The following is a 23,584-nucleotide window of genomic DNA, read 5'->3' as shown; positions in this document are numbered from 1 at the left end:
ATCTAAAATGCTAGGTTAGCGAATCTGTCTATAGCCAATGTCATACATGCAGGTTTCTCTACTTTCTGACATCGCTGCTTCATGACATCATCTTGACATTGTTAAATATATATACATATATATTGGTATTGTGTAAAGTTTCAGGTAAGGCGGCTCAGCTCACATGCACTCCAGCTTTACCGTTGTAGGCTGACTATTTTAGCCAATGAGCACAAGCCAGAATTCTATAGCATGCTATCCATCAGGATGTAGTGCTCCAACCGGAACTCATCTGGTCATGTGACCTGCCACAGGACTCTGGGGCGGGATCACCACTGAGGTAGAAGCCCCATTTTATCCTCCCATTCCATACAAACAACACGATTGAATGTGTGTGTATGTCTGTGTGTGTGGAGGACAGCAGGCTAACATAGGCATAATACACACAAGGCTACTGAGAGAACTCTGCTACATGGCATAGACCAAGAGGATAGCCATACAGTATGTAACCATGCTTAAACCCTCTGGTCATCTATCCATAAAACAGTTGATCAATATTTACATGCAGACACAGTCACAGGTATATCGATTTTACTTCAGAGTACGACATTGCCCATGACTGTGCCCTTTATCTGAAAATAATGACTACCTCCAAAATTGTTTCAAAGAATAGGCATGTAACTTACTCCTGATTTGGTGTACAGGACACAAATCTGACAGTATTCATGTAATATGAAACCAATTAAAAGGTTAATTACCGTCTCTATGGAAGGTAATGGGTTATTGGATCAGCTGGAACTAAAGACAGTACACCCGGAGGAGCTATGAACCCGCTGTTTCATTACAGAGAGAAACTGTTTTCTTTTTTAATAATTGCTCCATATTTCATAAGCACACAATGTTTAATGAGATGATGTGGCCTAAGGATGTGACCAAGTTTGTTGTATTAATTATTTCATTTCCACACCTCATTTCAAATTTAATCTCCGGTAGTTTCTGGCAAAAATGGCTTGTAGATTATACCCAGGTTAACTGGCAAATTAACCTTTGTCACATGTTAAATGTGATTAAGTGTTGCCTACGCCGCAAGCCAGTACTACTGTACACTGTAGCTCTTAGGCCACATCCTATCAGTCTCTGTGGGGGCGCCACAGGGTTAAATTCTCGGGCCTACTCTTTTCTCTGTATATATCAATGATGTCGCTCTTGCTGCTGGTGATGCTCTGATTTCTACGCCGGCGACACCATTCTGTATACATCTGGCCCTTCTTTGGATACAGTGTTAACAAACCTCCAAACGAGCTTCAATGCCTTACAACACTCCTTCCGTGGCTTCCAACTGCTCTTAAATGCAAGTAAAACTAAATGCATGCTCTTCAACCGATCGCTGCCTGCACCCGCCTGCCCGACTAGCATCACTACTCTGGACGGTTCTGACTTAGAATATGTGGACAACTACAAATACCTAGGTGTTTGGCTAGACTGTAAACTCTCCTTCCAGGCTCACATTAAGCATCTCCAATCCAAAATTAAATCTAGAATCGGCTTCCTATTTCGCAACAGAGCCTCCTTCACTCATGCTGCCAAACATACCCTCGTAAAACTGACTATCCTACTGATCCTGACTTCAGCGATGTCATTTACAAAATAGCCTCCAACACTCTACTCAGCAAATTGGATGTAATCTATCACAGTGCCATCAGTTTTGTCACTAAAGCCCCATATACTACCCACCACTGCGACCTGTATGCTCTCGTTGGCTGGCCCTCGCTACATATCCGTCGCCAGACCCACTGGCTCCAGGTCATCTAAGTCTTTGCTAGGTAAAGCTCTGCCTTATCTCAGCTCACTGGTCACCATAACAACACCCACCCATAGCACGCGCTCCAGCAGGTATATTTCACTGGTCATCCCCAAAGCCAACACCCACTTTGGCCGCATTTCCTTCCACTTCTCTGCTGCCAATGACTGTAACGAATTGCAAAAGTCACTGAAGCTGGAGACATATCTCCCTCACTAACTATAAGCATCAGCTGTCAGAGCAGCTTACCGATCACTGCACCTGTACACAGCCCATCTGAAAATAGCCCACCCAACCACCTCATCCCCATATTATTTTTTTTACTCTTTTGCACCCCAGTATCTCTACTTGCACATCATCTTCTGCACATCTTTCACTCCAGTGTTAATTCTGAATTGTAATTATTTCGCCACGATGGCCTATTTATTGCCTTACCTCCCTAATCTTACTACATTTGCACACACTGTATATAGATTTTATATTGTGTTATTGACTGTATGTTTGTTTATCCCATGTGTAACTTTGTGTTGTTGTTTTCGTCGCACTGCTTTGCTTTATTTTGGCCAGGTCGCAATTGTAAATGACAACTTGTTCTCAACTGGCCTACTTGGTTAAATAAAGGTGAAATAAAACAATAAAAAAATTAAGACACGCCGGTTCAAGTCAAGATCGAGACTGGAGCAAATCCAGTCCGAGTCAAGACCAGGACCAGAGAAAATAGTCAGAGTCAAGACCAAGAGCGGAGGGGGGGGACCGACCTGCGTGTGCAGAGGCACACACTCACAGAAATGCACACACACACACAGACAGCAGTGTTCTAGGTCTCCAAACCATTTATTGTCTCGGTCTTGTCTTGGTGTTGGATACATTTTTACTCGGTCTTGACTCGGTCTCGGACAATGAGGACTACTAATTTCTTCCTGAGACCAGCCGAGACCAGCGGAGCACAAAAACTCATAGTTATCAGGTCCTATTCAGTCAGCGCATAAAACCGCATCACCAGGCCAAATATACACACTCCTTTTATGACACATTAATATCGACTTGGTCTTGACTTGGTCTCGCCCCTCCCTCCGGTCTTGGTCTTGACTCGGACTCGGTTTTCTCCGGTCTTGAACCGGTCTCGCTTTAGGTGGTCTTGAACACAACACAACCAGACACACACACACATTTTCACATCATTAAAGAACAAAAATCCCTCACTCCAAGTAAAGATGTATCCTTACCTCATGACTCAGAGTATCATCCTGCAGCACTCCCGGCTTCTATACCCTGATCCTCAGGGCTGGTCAAAAGGCCACGTCACATTAAAAAAACCTACAGCAGCATATTCACTCCGCTTGAGCCCAAGAAGGAGATTATGTAATTACAACAGATGTCAAAAAGTGTTGGAAAATAAATGCACGAGTATGATCGCGAAAATGTGTGGTAGGTGTGTTTGTGTGAGAGCTGATGGGACTCTGGTGTGTTGGGAGGGCTTAGGTGGGAGTCAGGGGGGACTATTCAGTTAGGGGCGCGGTGTGAGGCGGGGCGGTATCCCTCCACAGACACATCTGGAGAGAGAGAGAGAGAGAGAACGTTTCACCTGGCTCATCCCAGCCAGCTGTGGGTACAGGCACATTCCAGATGGCCCAATCAGATTTAAACTCTCCCGACCACTGTAACCTCTTTAGACTTTAAATACAGTGCAAGAACATTAACTGTTTCCTTGTGCTGGGGTTTAGACACAGAGCCAGAGAGAGTCAGTCATATTTTATCTCCACCCAGGGCTTTGATGAATACTGCTCCGTCACATTATCTGTTTCAGCATTGGATACAAGACAAGGAAATTCAGAGAGAGTGAATGAGTGTGCAGAATGAGAGAGAGAGGGTGAGAGAGAGAGAGAGAGAGAGAGAGAGAGAGAGAGAGATGAGAGGTGGGGGGATTGGGAGAGCATAAGAGTGGGACAAGGGGTGAGTGAAAGAGAAAGAGGAAGAGGATAAGACTGCTACAAGGTTATGGAAAGTGAGGATGCGTGGGAATGAATGACTGCAATAAGGGTAGACTTTGAAGGGATAAGAGAGGTCAATGGTTGAATCGACCCCATTGATCAGAGATCTGAAGGAGCTACAGTTGAAGTCGGAGGTTTACATACACTTAGGTTGGAGTCATTAAAACTCGTTTTTCAACCACTCCACAAATTTCTTGTTATTAACAAACTATAGTTTTGTTAAGTTGGTTAGGACATCTACTTTTTCCAACAATTGATTTCAGACAGATTAGTTCACTTATCATTCACTGTATCACAATTCCAGTGGGTCAGAAGTTTACATACACTAAGTTGACTGTGCCTTTAAACAGCTTGGAAAATTCCAGAAAATGATGTCATGGCTTTAGAAGCTTCTGATAGGCTAATTGACATAATTTGAGTCAATTGGAGGTGTACCTGTGGATGTATTTCAAGGTCTACCTTCAAACTAAGTGCCTCTTTGCTTGACATCATGAGAAAATCAAGACATCAGCCAAGACCTCAGAAAAAAATTGTAGACCTCCACAAGTCTGGTTCATCCTTGGGAGCAATTTCCATTTTTTTATTTGACCTTTATTTAACTTGACAAGTCAGTTAAGAACAAATTCTTATTTACAATGACGGCCTAGGAACAGTGGGTTAACTGCCTTGCAGAACGACAGATTTGTACCTTGTCAGCTCGGGGATTCGATCTTGCAACCTTTCAGTTACTAGTCCAACGCTCTAACCACTAGGCTACCATAGACTAGCGGCCTGAAGGTACCACATTCTTCTGTACAAACAATAGTACGCAAGTATAAACACCATGGGACCACGCAGCTGTCATACCGCTCAGGAAGGAGACGCGTTCTGTCTCCTAGAGATGAACGTACAGTGGTGCAAATCAATCCCAGATCAACAGCAAACGACCTTGTGAAGATGCTGGAGGAAACAGGTACAAAAGTATCTATATCCACAATAAAACGATTTGCATATCGACATAACCTGAAAGGCCGCTCAGCAAGGAAGAAGCCACTGCTCCAAAACCACCATAAAAAAGCTAGACTACGGTTTGCAACTGCACATTTTGAAGAAATGTCCTCTGGTCTGATGAAACAAAAATAGAACTGTTTGGCCATAATCCCCATCCTTATGTTTGGAGGACAAAGGAGTAAGCTTACAAGCCGAAGAACACCATCCCAACCGTGAAGCACGGGGGTGGCAGCATCATGTTGTGGGGGTGCTTTGCTGCAGGAGGGACTGGTGTACTTCACAAAATAGATAGCATCATGAGGAAGGGAAATTATGTGGATATATTGAAGCAACATCTCAAGACATCAGTCAGGAAGTTAAAGCTTGGTCGCAAATGGGTCTTCCAAATGGACAATGACCCCAAGCATAGTTCCAAAGTTTTGGAAAAATGGCTCAAGGACAACAAAGTCAAGATGTTGGTGTGGCCATCACAAACCCTGACCTCAATCCTATAGAAAATGAGGGCAGAACTGAAAAAGCGTGTGCGAGCAAGGAGGCCTACAAACCTGACTCAAGTTACACCAGCTTTGTCAGGAGGAATGGGCCAAAATTCACCCAACCTATTGTGGGAAGCTTGTGGAAGGCCACCCGAATCGTTTGACCCAAGTTAAACAATTTAAAGGCAATTCTACCAAATATTAATTGAGTGTATGTAAACTTCTGACCCACTGGGAATGTGATGAAAGAAATAAAGGCTGAAATAAATCATTCACTCTATTATTCTGACATTTCACATTCTTAAAATAAAGTGGTGATCCTAACTGACCTAAAACAGGGATTTTTTACTAGGATTAAATGTCAGGAATTGTGAAAACTGAGTTTAAATATATTTGGCTAAGGTGTATGTAAACTTCCGACTTCAACTGTACACGTGTACTACATTCACATATGTATGATATTTGACATTCAGGGATAAAAAAATTACTGTACTTGTCGATCATAAGCAGTGGTGGTGAGGTGGTGAGTACAACCAAAAAGGTTGTTGTTCAAATTAGATCTGCAATGTGCTTCACAGACATCTCTTGAAAGCTTCATGTCAACACGTGTTGAAATTAATACACCACTGTGATGTAAACAGAACAAATTGACACCTTCACTTTCACCCATCAAGGCATTTGCAATCCCTATTCTCACTAGCTTTCTCCCTGTTTCCACACAGCACTTTAAACTGTACACATTTTACATTGAAAACCTTCTCACTGCTTCATGTCATAACCTGTCAGAGGGATGACAAATAGTCAAATCTGGAGTCCAATGAAATACGGTATTTTCCGCAACGACGCCAAACGCGTTACCCTATATCAGCTTTCCTGTCTCAGTAGGACTGAGTGGGGTCCTCCCATGGGGCAGTGGGGCGTACGTGGATGAATACAGAGCGCGCCGTGATGTATGGGCTATCTAAACCCCTGTGGCGTCCAGCTACGCTTGGACACGCCTCTCTAACGATAATCACTGGCACCCGGTGTGGGGTGAAAAGTGATTAAAGCAAGATGAAATGAATTGGAATGTAGAGCAGGATGTTGAGTGACGGTTGATTTTTGCTCTTCTCACTTTGTTTTACCCAATAAGGGGGGCATGTGGTGTAGAAGTGTCCAGGACTACCTACAGAGGTGGCTTGGGAATCTGCTTCCTAAATCAGATTTTGACACCAGATCCGTTGCTTTACACTAAAACAATGTGCGTCATTGGCGAGACTTCTCTTTGAGGCCTACAAGTGTTAATTGCTTGACTCTGCCAAACCTTAACTCTTACAGTCTATCCCAATATCCATACGTACACCCAACTCAGTATGCTCTTCATCCCCACCATAATACTTCACAATAATCTAAGTATTTTATAATGGAATGTTGTAGAAAAAAAACACAAAGTAGACTCTGGATCAGCATCAACTATTCAGGGACATATCACATCCAGTGGCGGTCGGTGCCATTTAAGATGAGGGAGGATGATTATTTTAATTTTATGAGCATGGCCTTATTTCTATTACAGCATATTGGATGACTGTCATTCATATTCCATTCAACCAGTTCAATGTAACATCGATTGGGTTAGGCTACTACATGATAGTCACATTTTCCCTATACCCATCATGAAGTTGCTACAACCTAGCCTATTGCTGAAAGTTTACAATGTAGGTGCACAGGTCGAGAGAATTTTGAGTAATCAAGGTGACAGACAGTTACAAATTCAATACTGCCTTGCACACTCTTGCCTGCATATAGGACGTAATCATTAGTCCAACAGTTGAAGATGATAGTTTCTATTGGACAAATTCAGGTATGTTTATCCCTGGAATGAATACACCCATGATCCACATAAAAACAGCATGATCACGTTGCTCGTTGTATATATAATTCCTTCTCGCAGCTATCTACGCGCTCTCCTCATCTCACCTCTTCCCTTCACTTGTGCAGTGTCTTTGTGGGGGGTGTAGTGTTTAAAATCCCATCTTAGAAAGTGACACCCTGGGAGAAGTTAGCTGAGCCAGCAAAATCAAGTCAGGGACTTGTGATTAGAAGGAGTAGCAACAACAGCAGGCAATCAGAGGACAAAACGTTCACAAAAATACTTTGAGATTCAAAAGGTTTGATGGTTCGGTGGGTAACTTTGACAAACAGTTATTTAGGTCCAAACTATTTCTGACATTTCAACATTAGGAATTTCAACCAATACTTGCTGTACAGTATATCCCTAATAACCAATGAGGTCCTTCAACACTCAATTTCTACTCCCAAATATTAGCATTGCTTGGAACCAGCATCTAGTGAGAAAACAGACTGAAGAAAGTAGGGTTGTCCTCAGTCTCTGTCATTAGAGAAGAAACCAAACGTCAAGTGCTAGCCAGAGGCTACTCACTCTGCAGGCCGCTGGGTAATGGCTGTCTCCTGCCACCCCACATCCATCGCTGACACGTCAACACTGGGGTTAGTGTCCATCTTCTCTATTCTCTCCGCTCCATCACCACCCTTCATGATGCCCCGACAGCCACGCTGGAGAATGATGGTGAGATGGAGGGATGAGACTAAGAGAAGAGAGATGAAACTAAAGAAAGAGGTGAGGAGTTGTGTGAGGTGAGCGTTGCTACCTTCTTCAGGCGATATCACACACGGCTCTCCAGCCAATTGAATCAGTAGGTAAGTGGATATCGAGAGGGTGGAACAGAAATTGATTTATTGCGGCTGGGAGACGGAGATTCTTGAACACAAAGCTCTATCTTGGCCATACGATAGCACCGAAGCAGGGTGTTGATCTCGGATTCCAGTTAGAAGTGGTTGATTACAGGACTCCATTCTATCCAAAAAGCATTAGTGCTTACCGCTAAACACATTTAGCCTCTGTAATGGTAGCAATGCTAACCTCCCTAGGGCTGAGGGAGCTAAGAGCATAGTTTTGCTATGGAAACCCTCCTAGTTTATTGAGCAGAAAGCTTCAGTACTGCACCGACTGTAGCCAAAGTAATAATATGTAATAGTCTGCCACATGGCAATCCTGAATGAAAACAAACTACAATATGTGTGGGACTCAAAACGTGGACAATATACTGTCCCTGTTTTCATTGGTGAGTGTCAATATGTATGAGACACCTTTAAAGTATTGGGATGAAAAAAAGCAGTGTATTTTCAAAATGAAATCTGATATGAAAAATATGTAGGTGAAAAATACATCAACAGATATCACTGGAGGACAGCCAGCAAAATTGTGACATTTTGAGTTGTAAGTATGACCACCGAGGACTGAACCCCTAACGTTCCAATCTCTGGGCAGACACTAACCACAAGGCAACTGCGTTGGTTAAGCTTCATTGCAATCCATCACATTTGCCAGTGATCCCCGAACCTTGGTGTAGTTATCTGGTTGTTCTGAAGAGGGTCAGGACTAGGCTAGCCGGTGCAGAGATGAGGCTCTAGTTATTCCCTCTGACCCTCAGGGCCTAGAGATGTTGACCACATGATAAGTCAAAAGCCACCCTAAGCGTTTTCCCTCAGAAAACCCCCCAAACACACTATCTAGTCCTCAAACTCAACTCTGGGCTTCAAAGTCAGTTTGTCCTTTTTTACATTCTTCCCCTCTAATCAGGGACTGATTTACACCTGGGACACCAGGTGGGTGCAATTAATTATCAGGCAGAACAGAAAACCAGCAGTACTCCGGACCTCGTAGGTTAAGAGTTGAATACCCCTGATTTAGAGGCAATGTGATAGCTTGAGGGAGGGGTTTCAGTCAGAACAACCAGAAACACTGGAGTTGTTCAGAGCCAAAAATATTCTGTACGTTGATTGCAACTCTGGCCGTTACACTCAAGAACCCATATTCAGAGGCAGTGTGTGATGGTCAATGTTAAGAGGTATTCTACAGCAGGCAGCTATGGCAGGATTCCCCAACTTGTGCACAGGTGATTTTTTTGGCCCCCCAAGTTTTATTAAAAAGTCTTGTTGGAAACAAGACTGTGGAAACACCAGCAAATCAGCTCAAAGTTATTTTATTTCAAATCTGTTCCAAAGTATTCCCACTCATAACATACATACTGTATATGTGATTGTATACCAATGTAAGTAAGGGTTGAAATGATTATGTTTTAGACATATTAGATCTGTTTGTGCTTCTTGCGGTCAATTTGGAGTCAACAAGTTCTTAGTAATTATGTTCAGGCCCCCTGTCCATCCTCTCAAGAAAAAATTGAAATTGATCTGCCGCTGAACCTAGTTGATGATCCCTGGTCTACGGGCACCAATATCCAGCGACTGACAGACAGGGCACAACCCAAAACACTGTGTGCCCATCAAAGGAGGCTGACGTCATCCTCTGAGGATAAACCCAACAATCTGCTCTTGTACTTTGCTGTAGTTTAGAACAACCTTTATAGTGAAGAATGTTTCTTTAAGGAAAAAGGACTTGAAGGAGAGAAGAACAGCAGAGAATAGGACCAGGATTAAATGCATGGCGCATTATAGCACAGCGATCTATACAGCTGACAACACCTTTTAAAAAGGCAACATTCGCAGGGATTGCATTCACGATAAACATAGCGCAGTTTGGCTCAAGTGTCAATTATTTGTTTATATTGTGCTGCCATATAACACGCCTTGCGTTGAATCCCGGCCTAGGTCTTTATGAATCAACAGAACAGCAATATTCATACACCACATGCCAAAAATATTGCTCTAACTTTTATTTCAGATAAGACTAATGGAAAACAAACTGAAAGTTGATATTTTTACATTTCCACCTCCACAGTGTGTTCCTGTTCGAGTCCACAAGTTAACAGTGTATAAAAAAAAAAAACACCGAATAAGGAATTTATACATCAATGAAATTCAATACCTTTTTCAAACATTGGGGGTAATGCCATGACAAATATCAATATGAACACTCAGTGGCCATAACATCACCGGCCCCTCTAAGCAAGAGGAACACAGATAGACATTACTAGAGTAATGACATTCTACAAGAGTTTAGAAAGAACTTAACAGACACTGAAGCGTGACTTGGGGCAGCAAGCGTGGTGAGCCAAGGAGAAGCCAATAGTCTCCAATAGTCACACAAAGCGAACGTATCAAATAGGCCTTCTCCCTGTGTTTGCTTGTCTAGGTGGACGGAGAGAGAAGGATCGGACGCAGACGCTGCTAGAGAAAGAGAGGGCCAAACGTGGTCCTTGAGTGCAGAGCGAGAGAAAGCAAGACAAAGTCAGCATCATGGGAAAGACCCCAGCAGGGGGTTACGGTCTACAGCCTAGGATAACAAGTAGACGTCCATGCTTTAGGTAATTATTGCATCCAGGAGGGTCTGTTCCTAGGCCAGGCTGCCAGGTTGGGGGCTGGGGAGAGTGAGTTACTGGGCCGATCAGAAGCCAAGACCCTTGCCTCACTTCCTTCCGACTGGCAAAACCACATAGCTGCATGGGTTGGATTTAGGAGGGCAAGGGGTGAACAGAGAGAGGGAGAGGGATAATGGCACAGTCTCAGAGAGGAAGTGAAAGAAAGGGATGGTTTGGGAAGCAGCTTGGAGCTCCCCTCCCAGCAGTGCAGTTCAGGGCGAGATAAACGGCCTCAGTAAACGGCCCGCGGGTGCTTCATGCAGTAGTGGGCCTCCGATGACGACACGTACGCCGACTCCGGAAAAAAGTCCTCGTGGAACTCAGCCAAAAACCTGGGGAGCAGAGAGGGACAGAGTAGAAAGAGACCGAGAGAGAGATAACACCATAACTGGGTCTAATTCACCACACTGAGTAGAAGTCTGAAGTTAAGGCTAGTTAACACAGCATGGCCATCAACAGACAGCTAATGCATTTGAAACAAAGACCACCGTGGGAAATGCATTACTCACCGGACTACTGTGGACGTCACGGACCAGACTAGTTACTCAGCACTCCCAATCTTGGTGTTTTCCAACAGGGGGCTTGTTAACACCCCCTTCCCCCCTCCAGGCTTGCAGTTAGTCAGTGCTTTTAGTAACTTGCCTTAAATAACCCAATTCGCCAGAGTAGGAGAGGGAAAATCTCCCCGTCTAATCAGTAGGGAAAATAATCCGGAATGTTCTTAGTATCCGCTGCTCAGCCAAATCCTCTAAATCTTGCCATCTCATCTTAGCTCTACCCGCTCTTCTAATTTGACTGCAAACAAATTATCCTCATCAGAGGGAGAAATTAAGAGGCGCTTTAACCGGCAACAAATTGTCGTCGTTGTGGAGCACCGAGCTAGTCCGTATGGACCACAGGACCGTGGCTACAGCTATTCTTCATTATTTATTGGTTCGTCCTATCTATTAGTCAGTGCAAATGTAGAGCAAAGGCTGTAAACTTCAACCACATTTCTCTGCAGATGTTAGATAAGATATGGATACATTTTTGTGGGAGAGCAGCTGGGCGAACACAGGCATCCTTGTTCTCATACACATTAGGCACTCTCCACAGTGGTGGAAAAGGTACCCAATTCTCATACTTGAGTAAAAGTAAAGATACCTTAATAGAAAATGACTGAAGTAAAATACTACTTGAGTTTTAAATATACTTCAGTATCAAAAGTAAAAATAATTTGAGTAAAATACTACTTGGGTTTTAAATATACTTCAGTATCAAAAGTAAAAAAAATAATTTTAAATTCCTTATATTAAACAAGCTAGATGGCACAATTGCCTGGTTTTTATTTATTTATGGAGAGCCAGGGACACAATCCAACACTCAGACATCATTTACAAATGAAGCACTTGCATTTAGTGATTCCGCCAGATCAGAGGCAGTAGAAATGACCAGGGATGTTCTCTTGATAAGTGTGAATTGGACCATTTTCCTGTCCTGCTAAGCATTCAAAATTAAATGAGGACATTTGGGTGTCAGGGAAAATGTATGGAGTAAAAACTAAATTATTTTCTTTTGGAATGTTGTGATGTAAAAGTTGTAAAAAACAAATAGCAATGTATTAGTACTTTAAAGTATTTTTACTTAAGTACTTTCAGGGATGCAAACTGGTGAGGGCCCAAAAAGGTGAGACTTTTTTGTTGCACTGAAACATGCAGAAAATCCCTGCTTGGGGGAAATGCAGGTTAACTAATTAAACAACAAAGACTATGATCAACATGTTCAGTCTCTCTGTGTAAAATAAAAAGTGGTTCATGTGAACCCAACTCACAGCTAAAAAAATAAAAAATGTAAAGAAAGCAATCCAGTGTTATTTGTTGCCTATACTTTACTGCAAATGAGTCTTGATAAAACAAAACTATACACTACACTAATATTGCGGTTATGCATGACAGCCTTTACAATAATAGAATGCTTGTGACCATAGACATCTAAATATTGCATTTGGGGGGAAAAAACATCTTAACTCACTTCACTCACACAAGTGTTAACACAACAAAAGCAATATATTTGGGCTACACTGCACATTATTACATTGTACACCTTCTGCCTGTGGAAGTATGTTCTACAATGTGCCAGCAGAGCATGATACCCTTTGTTGGCATAATTGATCTCTTTCAGGCAGAGTACACCTGGCATACCCCTTTTATCAGCTGTATTGAAAAGGTGAGAAAGAGGGAAAGTGTGTGGTTTTCCTTCCACCTCTAGTGGCATCCAGCTTAAGCTCAACTTGATCCATGAATACACTTGTTTAACAAGCATTTTCAACTAATTATCTCATTCTGAAAATGAACCACATACTCTAAAGGGAAAACATTCGTTCACAGATAGTAGTTAGTTCGTTAGCTAGTTAACATTTCAGATCGCCAGGGTCCAGAAAGTGACTAATGCGTTATAACTTGAGGAACGGCAAGGAGTCGTATAACGTTACCAGTTAATACTATAGCGAATTGGTTAGGTTACTAACGTTGGTTCATCTGATGTTGTAACGAGCTGTCTGACTTTGTTAGCCAGCTAATTTTCACACCAAACACTCAATTATTTGATCAGTTAAGTAGGCTAATGTTGCTCAACATGTCTCTGGCTAGCTAACGGATAATTCGATCCAGCTAGCAAGATACTTAACAATGCTAACAATACTCGTCCCACCACACTTTCTCCCTCGCCTCAAACTTTCCAAATGCCCGTTGTTTTTCGGTTATAGCCGTCTCTGTGGTCAGGCTTCTCAGCAAGCCCCCCCCTCGCCCAAACTTTTCTCATCGGATCTACACGAATAACGTAGGTCACCTATTCTGGATTCAAAACGGCGAATTTCGCCAAAAGGTGACTAGTTTGCATCCCTGACTTTACACTGCCATCCCTCCCTCTGTATCACAGCAACACACCAGACGATTCCCGATTCTTCCAGAGAACCATCTGTGTGCCCATTCCCGGCATGCACTTCTCCACTCTGCTACAGTCAACATCCAGTCAGGTTTTCTCCCTTCCTGTATCTCACTAGACTGAACAGACCTCCTAAAATAAATGTGCGTGAACAGCTGAAGTTAAATCCCATTATAAGGCAGGCGTCAATATATTGCTTACAGCATCCAACATGTCTCTGACCTCTCCCGTAATATCAGATAAGTAACTAGGTTTCCATCCAATTAGCAACAGATTGGTGAATATTCCAAAATCCGCATTTTCCCACCATTGTTGCGTTCCCATCAAACTGACTTGTTGCGGATAAAATTCACTGCACAAAATGTACTTTTTCGCTTACGTTTTCATGTGTCGAATAAAAATATATAGTTAATCGCATTTTCAACCTTACCGATAGTTTTATGGCAAAACTGTTGCATTAAATAGCAAATGTGCCTAGTCTGGTCTTGGCACGTGTGGTTTAGCCAACTGCTCGCAGATAGTGCTTGTAGGCTAGTCTACATGATAATATTTTTATTTGTCAAACGGCAGTCAAGCATCGATCATGTCACCAGAGTAAGACCTTTGATATTTATTGAAAAGGAGCATCCAGCTCATACCGTACTTTCACCACCCTGTGAAGTTCATCATAGCTTAATACACTGCCATGTTTTCCCCGAGTCGTATTGGAAGGACCCCACACCATGTCATCGCGTGACTCCCAAGTTTACTTCGATATTATGGTTATTATACCAACATTTGCGCATAAAGGTCTTTCCACCGCCATTTCTCAGGTAATTAATTTTACCGACACAAAATGATCTCACTATGTCAAAACAAATTTATAAAACTGTACTGAAACTTCCTGTTTCCATCACAGCCATCGTGATATTTTTTTATTATACGAAATGACTACTTGTATAAAAACTGTGATTGGAAACGTGGTTACTGTCAATAAAAAGATGACACTAGTGGAAGAAGGCCCTAATAGACGATTGAGATGTACCCAGCTGTGAGAAGAAAAGGAGTCATAAGTCCCTCAGTGTGACACAGCGCAGAGAGGTGGCTGGAGGGGAAACTACAGGCGTTTGATTAATAAAGGAGAGAGAATAAATCCCTTAGGTTTGGGGCCAGCTGAAGATCGCTGGGCAGGATTTAAAGATTAGAATCGCCGGCTTGTGTAACGCCGACTCATCTCCCTTCACTTTAATGTAGTCTGACAGTCTCTCACACACATACAGACAGATGCAGGTGCGCGCACACACACACAGAGACACATGCACAGACACAAAAACAGCAAATCAATCCCTCTGCATAAATAACATCTCAAGCCATCATCGTCTGATCACATCCTGTTAGACGATATTATGGCTACAATAACCGTGGCAGGCATGCAGGGCGAGCCAGTTTACAGGTCAGTGAGCACTTTTTCCACTCAGTGAGTTGCATGAATCACACAAACAGAGAGTTGCTACCTAATAGCATTACACCACAGCTAACTGCCCCGATGAATGAGCTAGACTTCAGGTGACGGGGCTAACACTGGATAGGCTGAGAGGATTGTGTGTGCGCATCAGCAGATCAATGCAGACTGCACTCCCATTGCTCCCAACAGGGACACCCCCATCCCTCTCCAAGATATACAAAAAGCCCCATGGGAAAAATCCACCTCTCTATTCTCCACTGCGCTGTCCAATTATTATGTTTTCTAGGTTAATGTTACAGGAGAGGCCCATCAAGCTGCCGCATTGTCCAAACATTTCTGCATGCTAAACTAACGTTAGTACAATGTCAGAGGCCCATCAAGTGGAAACCCCTCACCATGCTAGCGAAGTGAGCACGTCCAAAGAAATGCTGACGTGGGCATTATCGTGATGAAAGGAAGTCTATCATGCAACTATAGTCGGCACAGCAACTAAATGGCAGCCTGTCCCTTCCTGCGAGGCGGCCGGCCCAATTACACACCAGGCAGTGATTGACTGGGGGATAACGGGCTTCGCCCAGTCAGTGTCACTAATCCTGGAGACTGGCGATTGTGCATCTTCAGTTCCACTGTGAGTTACTGTGGCTTGAGGAGTTATTAAAGGAATAAGGCCTGATGGGGTGTGGTATATCGCCAATATACCATGGTTAAGGGCTGGTATTATGCATGATGCAACGCAGAGTGCCTGGATACAGACCTTAGCTGTGGTATATTGGGCCATATACCACAAACACTGAGGTGCCTTATTGCTATTATAAACTGGTTAGCAACATAAGTTAGAACAGTAAATTGTATTTTTTTGTCATACCACAGCATTCAGCATTCAGAGCTCAAACCACCCAGTTCAGAAAACGTGATTTATGACCTTTATTTAACCAGGAAGGTTATTGAGAAAACATTTTCTTCTTAAATAACCATCTGACATTACAGAAACATTACAGGCCTAGGTTGTATGGAGGTGAGCTATGGCAGCTGAAATAGAGATTATTGAAGCCCTGGTTCTAGCCTAGTTATGGTGTGTGGCTGATCACTAAAAGAAGAACAAAAGTAAAGAAAACATGTGATTATTCTATAATTAGATGGGAGGTACCTGAGGAAGAGCTCCAGGTGTTTGACCAGGGCCCTTAGGTTCTTCTCTGGGATTTGCATCTTCCCCAGGATCTCTGGCAGCTTCACTGTATGAGTGGAATAAACGAGATTGAAAGAGGATGAGTGACTGGAGGCTACATTGAACTAAACAACAATCCCCCCCCACACACACACACACACAAAGGGCTTCTGAGGACACCTACCGAAGAGGCGTAGGAGGTGCTGTGAGCCGTACAGGTAGGAGGGTGGGGGAGGCTGGTCACTCTGGGGGTAGTTATCAGGGGTCAGCTTCCAGCTCAGGACCTCGTTAAGCTCGTTGTTCCGTCGGCTCTCCAGGCCAGAGAAGACGCCGCTGCCCTCCTTGCTGGGCGTCTGGGGCAACGGAGAGGATGAGCCACTGTGGACAGGGGTTTCTGGGAAGGGGACAGGAGGGCAGACGGCAGTCAATCAACTGATGGGAGTGGGTGGAGGACAACATTTGCATGGACACTTCAGAAACAACAGACATTTACTGTGTGCTGTAGCACTGAGAAGCTGTGCGCAGACAATATTCCATGTGTTTGGGAGCGGACTGTAATGTATGACAAAACGGAAGAGTGCCATCTAGCGGATGGATATGGTCATTACAACAACAGAGGCTACGAGTGACATTGCATAAAGTAAAGCAATCAACTGCTCACTACACAATAAACTGCTTATTGTGTTTGAGTGTGTTTTCTTGCCACTCACTCTTCTCCAGATTGAGGAAGAACTTGGGCAGCTGGGCAGGCATGTCGAGGCGGCGTTTGGGCTGGGGTGAGGTCGTAGCGCTGCCGCTGCCCCCCTCGCCCGCCATCCGCTCGCCCCCCGAGGTGTGACGTGTGGAGCGTCGCAGGGACTGGGGGGCTTCGGGGTCGGCCGTGGAGGCACAGCGCCGACGTTTGGGCGTGGTGGTGGGGTTTGCCGTGGTTGTGGAGGCCTCACTCAGGGCTGGTTGGCTGTCCGTGGACTGGGGGGTGGAGGGGTTGTGGCCAGAGGGGCTGGGGGTGCGCTCACGCAGGGTCCTGGGACAGGAAGGGTAGAGATGTTCAAAGAAAGACCAGTTTGGTAATGACATCAACATCACAAAACCAAAGAAACGTACAATAATTTGTCACTGACATTTTCAACTTAGGTCAGATATACAAACTGAACAAAGGCCTGATGTACTTAGAGTCTTCCAAAAGTGAAACGTTTTCAACTTCATTTTGTTTTGTCTTCCTGCCTGAAAATGACAGATGTTAATTATTCAAGAGGATTGCATACATAGCCTGGTGTCTGTCTTACTTGCTGGAGCTGGCTGTGTTGTCCCGGATAGGCAGGAAGAACTTTGAGGAGCTGACTTTCTTGAACTGAGCGTGCTCGTTGGGGTACAGGAGGATCATGGGAAGGGTGAAGTCGAAGGTGATTCTCAGGCCGTCCACCATCTCCTTGCAAAGCTCCTCACTGAAACAAAACGGTGACTTTTAGCTATCACAATGATAATTTCATCCACGATGACCATGTTCGAGAGCATCGAATCTGTGATGCATTTATTGGTAATATTGTGACTGACATACTTGATCTACAAATAACATTGAGTAGTTATTTATGATGCAAGGTCATTTGTAGATCAGTCAGTTGGCAGGCAGCTGCAATGTTGGCTGCAATGTCAAACAAAACCATTATGTAGCCCATGGGACTCATGAGAGGCGAAAAGGCTAATGGGAAATGTTGTACTTTGGGGACTCACTTCTTCTCTGGAGGAACATAGTGAGGACTGAGGCTGGTCTGGGTGGTGCTTTGGTGACTTCTGTACCTCTCATTGGCAGAGAAGGCTGCGTTGAAGGCAAAGTGCTTCACGTATGATTCCAAGATGTTCAATATGTTCATCTGGCACGGAAGCTTCACCAACTGGGGAGAAAAAGAACAAAGCCCTTCATGATCACAGCTCATTGGCAGTGAGATGTTGAAATGTCAAAAGTCAAGGGTTGCATTCAGTAGGGTACATCGAGGCAAAAAGTTTTGCAACAGAAAATGACAAATCTGTGTTCCAATTGGACTAGTCCCTGTTTTTATACATTTTGTCTCTACTGAACATGACCAATATCTAGGGATTTGGAGAGATAGGAATAGGTATATGGAACTACAATAGAGCGGGTGTTATCTTTGTTTAATGACACACCTTCTTCCTCTTGTTGATGTAGTAGCAGTCATCCTCCAGTTTCTTCTTGAGAACCTCAGGGATGTCTATGTTGATGGTCTTGTCCTCACTCTCCATCTTAGCATGAGCTTCCTGCTCTTCCTGCTGGAGATAGATGGGCAAACAGTCAGATCCATCGAGTCATTTTGTCAAAATGTGCATTTCTGACAATGTCAATAGAACAACCGAGTTGATAGGTTATGTATTGAGAAAACACAATACCATTTTGTCCAAATCTTCGGAAGAGTCGCTCTCCTCACTTTTCAAAGATTCAGGATCCTCGGAATCGTCCTCGTCACTGTTGTCTGAAGACGTAATCAAACCTGAAAGATACCCCCACCAAAAAGTACATGTAATTTTAGCTTGCAAGCCATTTCCAATGAAAAGCCATTCCGATAAACTACTTTGCACTAGCACTAGTTTGAGTGTGATGGAACAGGCAAACTCACATGCGTCATCACTCTCTTCCTTCTCTTCAGGAAGTGTCTTCAGAGCTGACTCAACACCGGGTAGACGACGACGTCTCTTCCCCCATCCCTTTCTCCTCCTGTGGGTAGAAGTGGACACCGTTAGACAGGACACTGGCACCAAATCTGCAGTCAGGCCTAATGCTTACTTCTCCGATATTCTCCAATGGAGTAAAACTTACATGCGAGCCACAGCTTTACGAGCCAGTTTACGTTGTAATTTGCGATTTTCGTCAGTTTCCCTGAGCACATGGTCCTCTGCTGCCAATCGATCCCAACTGTAGCACAAAGCAACAGATGATGAATACCACCCCTTCCAATTCAAGCCGCATGCAGTCGGCATGACAGTATTGTCAGTGATATCAAGGACAATACTCCACTGAAGGTTGCTATCCACACTCAATGATTTCCACTATATAGATGGCTAAAACCATTGACAACTACGTACAGTTTTCAAAGGATTGTTAAATAAAAGTTAGCACTATTTTTAGCCAACTGTACAAAGTTTCTACCAGTAGCTTGCTAAGTAAACATTATCAGCTAACAGTATGTTGAAAAATGAGCCATTTTGCTGCTCAACAGGCAGAGCCCACAAAGGATGGGGAAATTAACCTAAACCATTCAGATACAGGGAACTGCACTTTTTTTTGGGGGGGGGGGGTCCTCCCATCCACCCCTCCCCTGTACCACCCCACCCCTCAGGAACCTCCCATCCTCCTCCCCAGTATCCCTTCTTCAAGCCCACCACCCCAGACTGTCTTGTGTGTGAGTTTACCTTCTGTTCCAACCATTGAAGTGAATCAGGTATTCTGGGACTCGCTTTCCACGTTCATCTTTGCCAATTACAACATCGACGACCTAAAACATACAATTCCAGAAATTAACGATAGTTAGCGGCAGCCGACCAAACTCAAGTTAGCGTGTAACAGACAGCAGGCAAATGTATCACCACATCTAGACCAAATAGACAGTTAGCCATCCGTACGCGTTAGTTAACTAACAAAACATGACTAATTGGTGCTAGCTAGCTAATGTTATGTAAACAACGGGTTGGCTGTTTGTAATTTGTTGCCGTGGCCTTGCACAGAGGCTAGCTAACGTTAACTCATGCTATGTTAATTCATCGTTGGTGGTTAACGTTAGCTAGTTTAACGTTACTTCCAACGTTCGCGGACAGTTAACGTTAGCTAAGTTACGTAGTTAGCTAAATGTAGCAACTACGAGCTCGCTAAGAACATATACCCGAGCTAACCTGGCTTCAGCATGTGCAGAGATAGCAGGTACAGCATAGCAACAAATAACACGGATGCAGCCATTATTGATGGCCTCGTTTTTGCCATAAACCTACCATATAGCGTTCACGGTGCGTTAGCCTAATAGCAAACGTTAGCCTAGCAGCTAACTAGCATGGCAACCTCGGTTGGGCCTTCTGTGGTCTGTCCGGATATATCAAATAAACATAATGTCTAACTTAGCTACAGTATTGGATAAAGTTATAAAAACTGGAAATCAAAATGTTTGGGAATTGCATGCAGTATCAGTCTCGTGACCACAAACAAACTATAGGCTAAACAACAAGCCATTTACCTTAGCATCATAGAGTACTTTAGCTTTCGTAGGGTCAGGTTCGAAACAGAGGACTTTTTCTCCTTTGTGGAATTTAAATTTCATTCCCCGGGAGTTCATTTGTTCGTCATAGCGAGCAGGAGAGGAGGCATCTGGCTACCCCGCTCCTTAACCCTTTCCCTGCCGGGCTGTATCCAAAGGGGTCTTTGAAAAAAATATGGAGATGGCGCTAGGACACAACTCATCAAACGAATCCGTAATAGGGAATTTCTAGTTTGGTCCTTCGTGGACGCCGTAGAAATAAACAGTACATAAATTGACCAGCAGAGGGCATCCGTTATTCAAAGAGGATCCTACTAATATTTCTGTGACATGTAGCCCTTCCAATAATAAATCAAAGTTTGTCCATGTAGCTAATAAATAACGCAACAAAGGATAACCAGTAACAATTAAAAGTTGTGTCAACAAAAATATGCTTTTTCCAACCTGAGCTTGTTTAAAACCAAGGCATATATGTTTACATCACCCTGAAGAAGACACAGTGATGACAAAACGTTGGTGTTTTACCCAGTAAATGACTAGGAGTTTATATATATATATATATATATATATATATAGAGAGAGAGTGTGCGACTCTCTTTATTTTTTTATAGCTTACAGTTTATTCGCTGTTAGTCAGCACCGCTACTCTAAATATTATTCTCTGGGTTCAGAAACAAAAACATTTTGATAGGGTTCAGATGGTGAATGTTTACTCAGCTTAATGAGGCTCATTATTTTCTAAATTTGGAGACCGAACTATTTCAGTTGTCAGATGAGAAAACAGAGAGCGAGATAGTGTGTGAGAGAGACTCTGAAGGAAATCCCTCTTCTTATGGCCTAGTTGCATTTGTGTGTATGATGCCTTGTATGCTAAACCGCTTATCAGTGCAAGTGTGTGCTTTTTTCCATTCTGACAGAAACCATCAGGCTATCTCTGCTGTCACTTCTGTCACCACACTGATGTGTGACATGAATAAGACCTGCATTCACTGTGCAATTCTAATGAGTGATACATTTAGCTCAGTCAACTCACAAGGTCAGGATTGTATGTCATAGCCTATTTAATTAGCCTAACACACTACATATGTTTACTGTTGGCCAGAGTAGGTTACTGATGATGTAGGCTACCTGTTTCTTGCCTTATGGCTAGACAAGAGACAGACTTCTCCAATTATAATGAATTAGAGCAGAACAGTTTCTTTGTTAAAAAATCTTTACTCTTCCTATAACAGCCAATTGGACTGCTATTATCTATAAACACATTTTTACAAAAGTGTTTTATAATCATATTTGGTTTCTAGTGGCTGATGCCCACTAAAGTATATTAGAAACCATTCTACTTAGTCCCTACCCAGCACCCCTCTCATCCTAATTTAACCCCTGCAGGCTGTTTTATCCCCATTACTCTATTAATAAAATATGTGGTTTTAAAAGGGGTTAGAAGTCCAAAACGTGCCTGCGTAACGGTGGGACTCATTGGGTTAACATGGGGGCGCTTACATGCACATGCATGTGTGATGATGATTTCTACCTCTGGTACACACCAACCATATAGTCATATGTCTGGTTTCAGTGCTGGGGCCCCTTTTACAACTCCTGCAGCCGTGAGGTAGAGCAGCAATAGATTGCTTCTCTCTGACTCCTTCTCACCAATCTCTATCCCTCTATCTTCACTACTGCGCTTTTACCATTTTTGTATTTTTTATTTTATTTAACCATTATTTAACTAGGCAAGTCAGTTAAGAACAAATTCTTATTGACAATGGCGGCCTACACCGGCCAAACCCTAACCCGGACGACGCTGGGCCAATTGTGCGCCGCCTTATCGAACTCCCAATCACGGCCGGTTGTGATACAGCCTTCAATCGAACCAGGGTCTGTAGTGATGCCTCTAGGGCTGAGATGCAGTGCCTTAGACCGCTGTGCCACTCGGGACCCCAAAATGATGAGAAGGGATGGATAATTGCCTTGCTTGTGTGTGTATGTGTGTGTGTGCATGCGTCCAGGCCTGCCTTTCTGCGTACGTGCATGCGTATGTTCATTCATGTATATGTATGCATGCGTGTGTACCTGCGTGTATGTGTGTGTGAAGGTATGGGGGAAATGGTGCCTCATGGAAGACTGGAGGAGGGGGTTGCCCTGATAAAGCTGCTTATGAAGCTGCACTGCATGACACTGATAACAGCTCAGTCAGATTTGACCAGCCTAAAAACAGACAGGGGGAATGGATGAGATAAAGAGAGAGAGTGATCCACAAAGAATTTGAAAACGCTGGGGCTCCTCCCTTTTGCACTTTAACCTATTTGCACATCGCTACAGCACTGTATATAGACATAATGTGACATTTGACATGTCTATATTCCTTTGGAACTTCTGTAAATGTAATGTTTACTGTTAATTTGTATTGTTTATTTCACTGTTGTTTATTATCTATTTCACTTGCTTTGGCAATGTTAACATATGTTTCCCATGCCAACAAAGCCCTTGAAATGAATTGAGAGAGAGTGAAAGCTGAGAGAATTATAGAAAGAGGAAGCCATGCCCCTATAACCCTGAGCTTCTCAAAAGACACCTACGAAATGTCCATTTACAATGATAACACTAGTAGAGTTGAGTTTGAAGAAAGAGCCAAGTCTGAGCTCATTCTGGCCAAACGTACTGCATAGCAGCTAACCCATATATAGCAACATTGCGCCTGACAGTCTTTGTCACAACTTCTGAGAAACTTGTGGTGCGAAAATGCAGAGAGCAAGATAATCAGACCATGATATTTATTTTGAGGGTAAGACACAAACGCCATGTGCCCCAATGTAATGTAAAAATGTGAATTATAGTAGGATAGACTAGACTATAGGATTAATCCTCATTTATGGATTATGGCTTTAGGTCGATGATTAATCTTTATGCCATGTCCTCACTCGGCCATCTTTAGTTGTGCTTTATTTCAACAAAGCCAAAGTTAGGCTATGCAGCTATACATCACATAGGCCCAACATATGTAGTCTATACAATTAATTTATGATACAAACTTGAGAGATGCAGGTAAAGACCTGGGAAAGACACTTGTATGCACTGGTTTTGCTCATTGGAGCAACATGAGTGCGCAGTCTTAACAGCCACAGGAGCGCATTGGACGGATTAGAGGAGCGGCGGCGAGGGTAATCAGCTGCGAAACTTCTCTC

The 23,584-nt window shown here is 43.3% G+C and overlaps 1 protein-coding gene across 2 annotated transcripts; it reads right to left on the bottom strand.

Annotated features, from left to right (window-relative positions):
- Positions 1-9,955: 9,955 nt before the first annotated feature.
- On the bottom strand, positions 9,956-20,640 carry msl3 (MSL complex subunit 3). 2 transcript variants are annotated; one of them, XM_014151629.2, is made up of 12 exons: positions 20,382-20,640; positions 19,570-19,652; positions 18,977-19,072; positions 18,777-18,874; positions 18,550-18,650; positions 18,310-18,429; positions 17,878-18,038; positions 17,433-17,591; positions 16,857-17,170; positions 16,331-16,540; positions 16,129-16,213; positions 9,956-10,947 (listed from the first exon to the last, which is right to left on the bottom strand). In XM_014151629.2, exons 1-12 carry the CDS (start codon positions 20,478-20,480, stop codon positions 10,848-10,850), a joined length of 1,626 nt encoding a protein of 541 aa, XP_014007104.1. In that variant the 5' UTR covers positions 20,481-20,640; the 3' UTR covers positions 9,956-10,847.
- Positions 20,641-23,584: the final 2,944 nt, after the last annotated feature.

The sequence above is a fragment of the Salmo salar genome, chromosome ssa17 (assembly GCF_905237065.1).
Source record: "Salmo salar chromosome ssa17, Ssal_v3.1, whole genome shotgun sequence".
Classification (NCBI taxonomy): domain Eukaryota; kingdom Metazoa; phylum Chordata; class Actinopteri; order Salmoniformes; family Salmonidae; genus Salmo; species Salmo salar.
This window is presented reverse-complemented; position numbering and strand designations above follow the sequence as displayed.

What these genes read in the sequence shown, in the direction of transcription:
- msl3 (XM_014151629.2), bottom strand. Translation starts at nt 20,480, where the DNA reads ATGAACTCCCGGGGAATGAAATTTAAATTCCACAAAGGAGAAAAAGTC. An exon ending in CCGAAGATTTGGACAAAATG is followed by an intron (nt 18,430 to 18,549) that starts GTATTGTGTTTT and finishes TATCTCCAGCAG; the next exon opens with GAAGAGCAGGAAGCTCATGC. An exon ending in CACCTGGAGCTCTTCCTCAG is followed by an intron (nt 10,948 to 16,128) that starts GTACCTCCCATC and finishes TCTGCTCCCCAG; the next exon opens with GTTTTTGGCTGAGTTCCACG.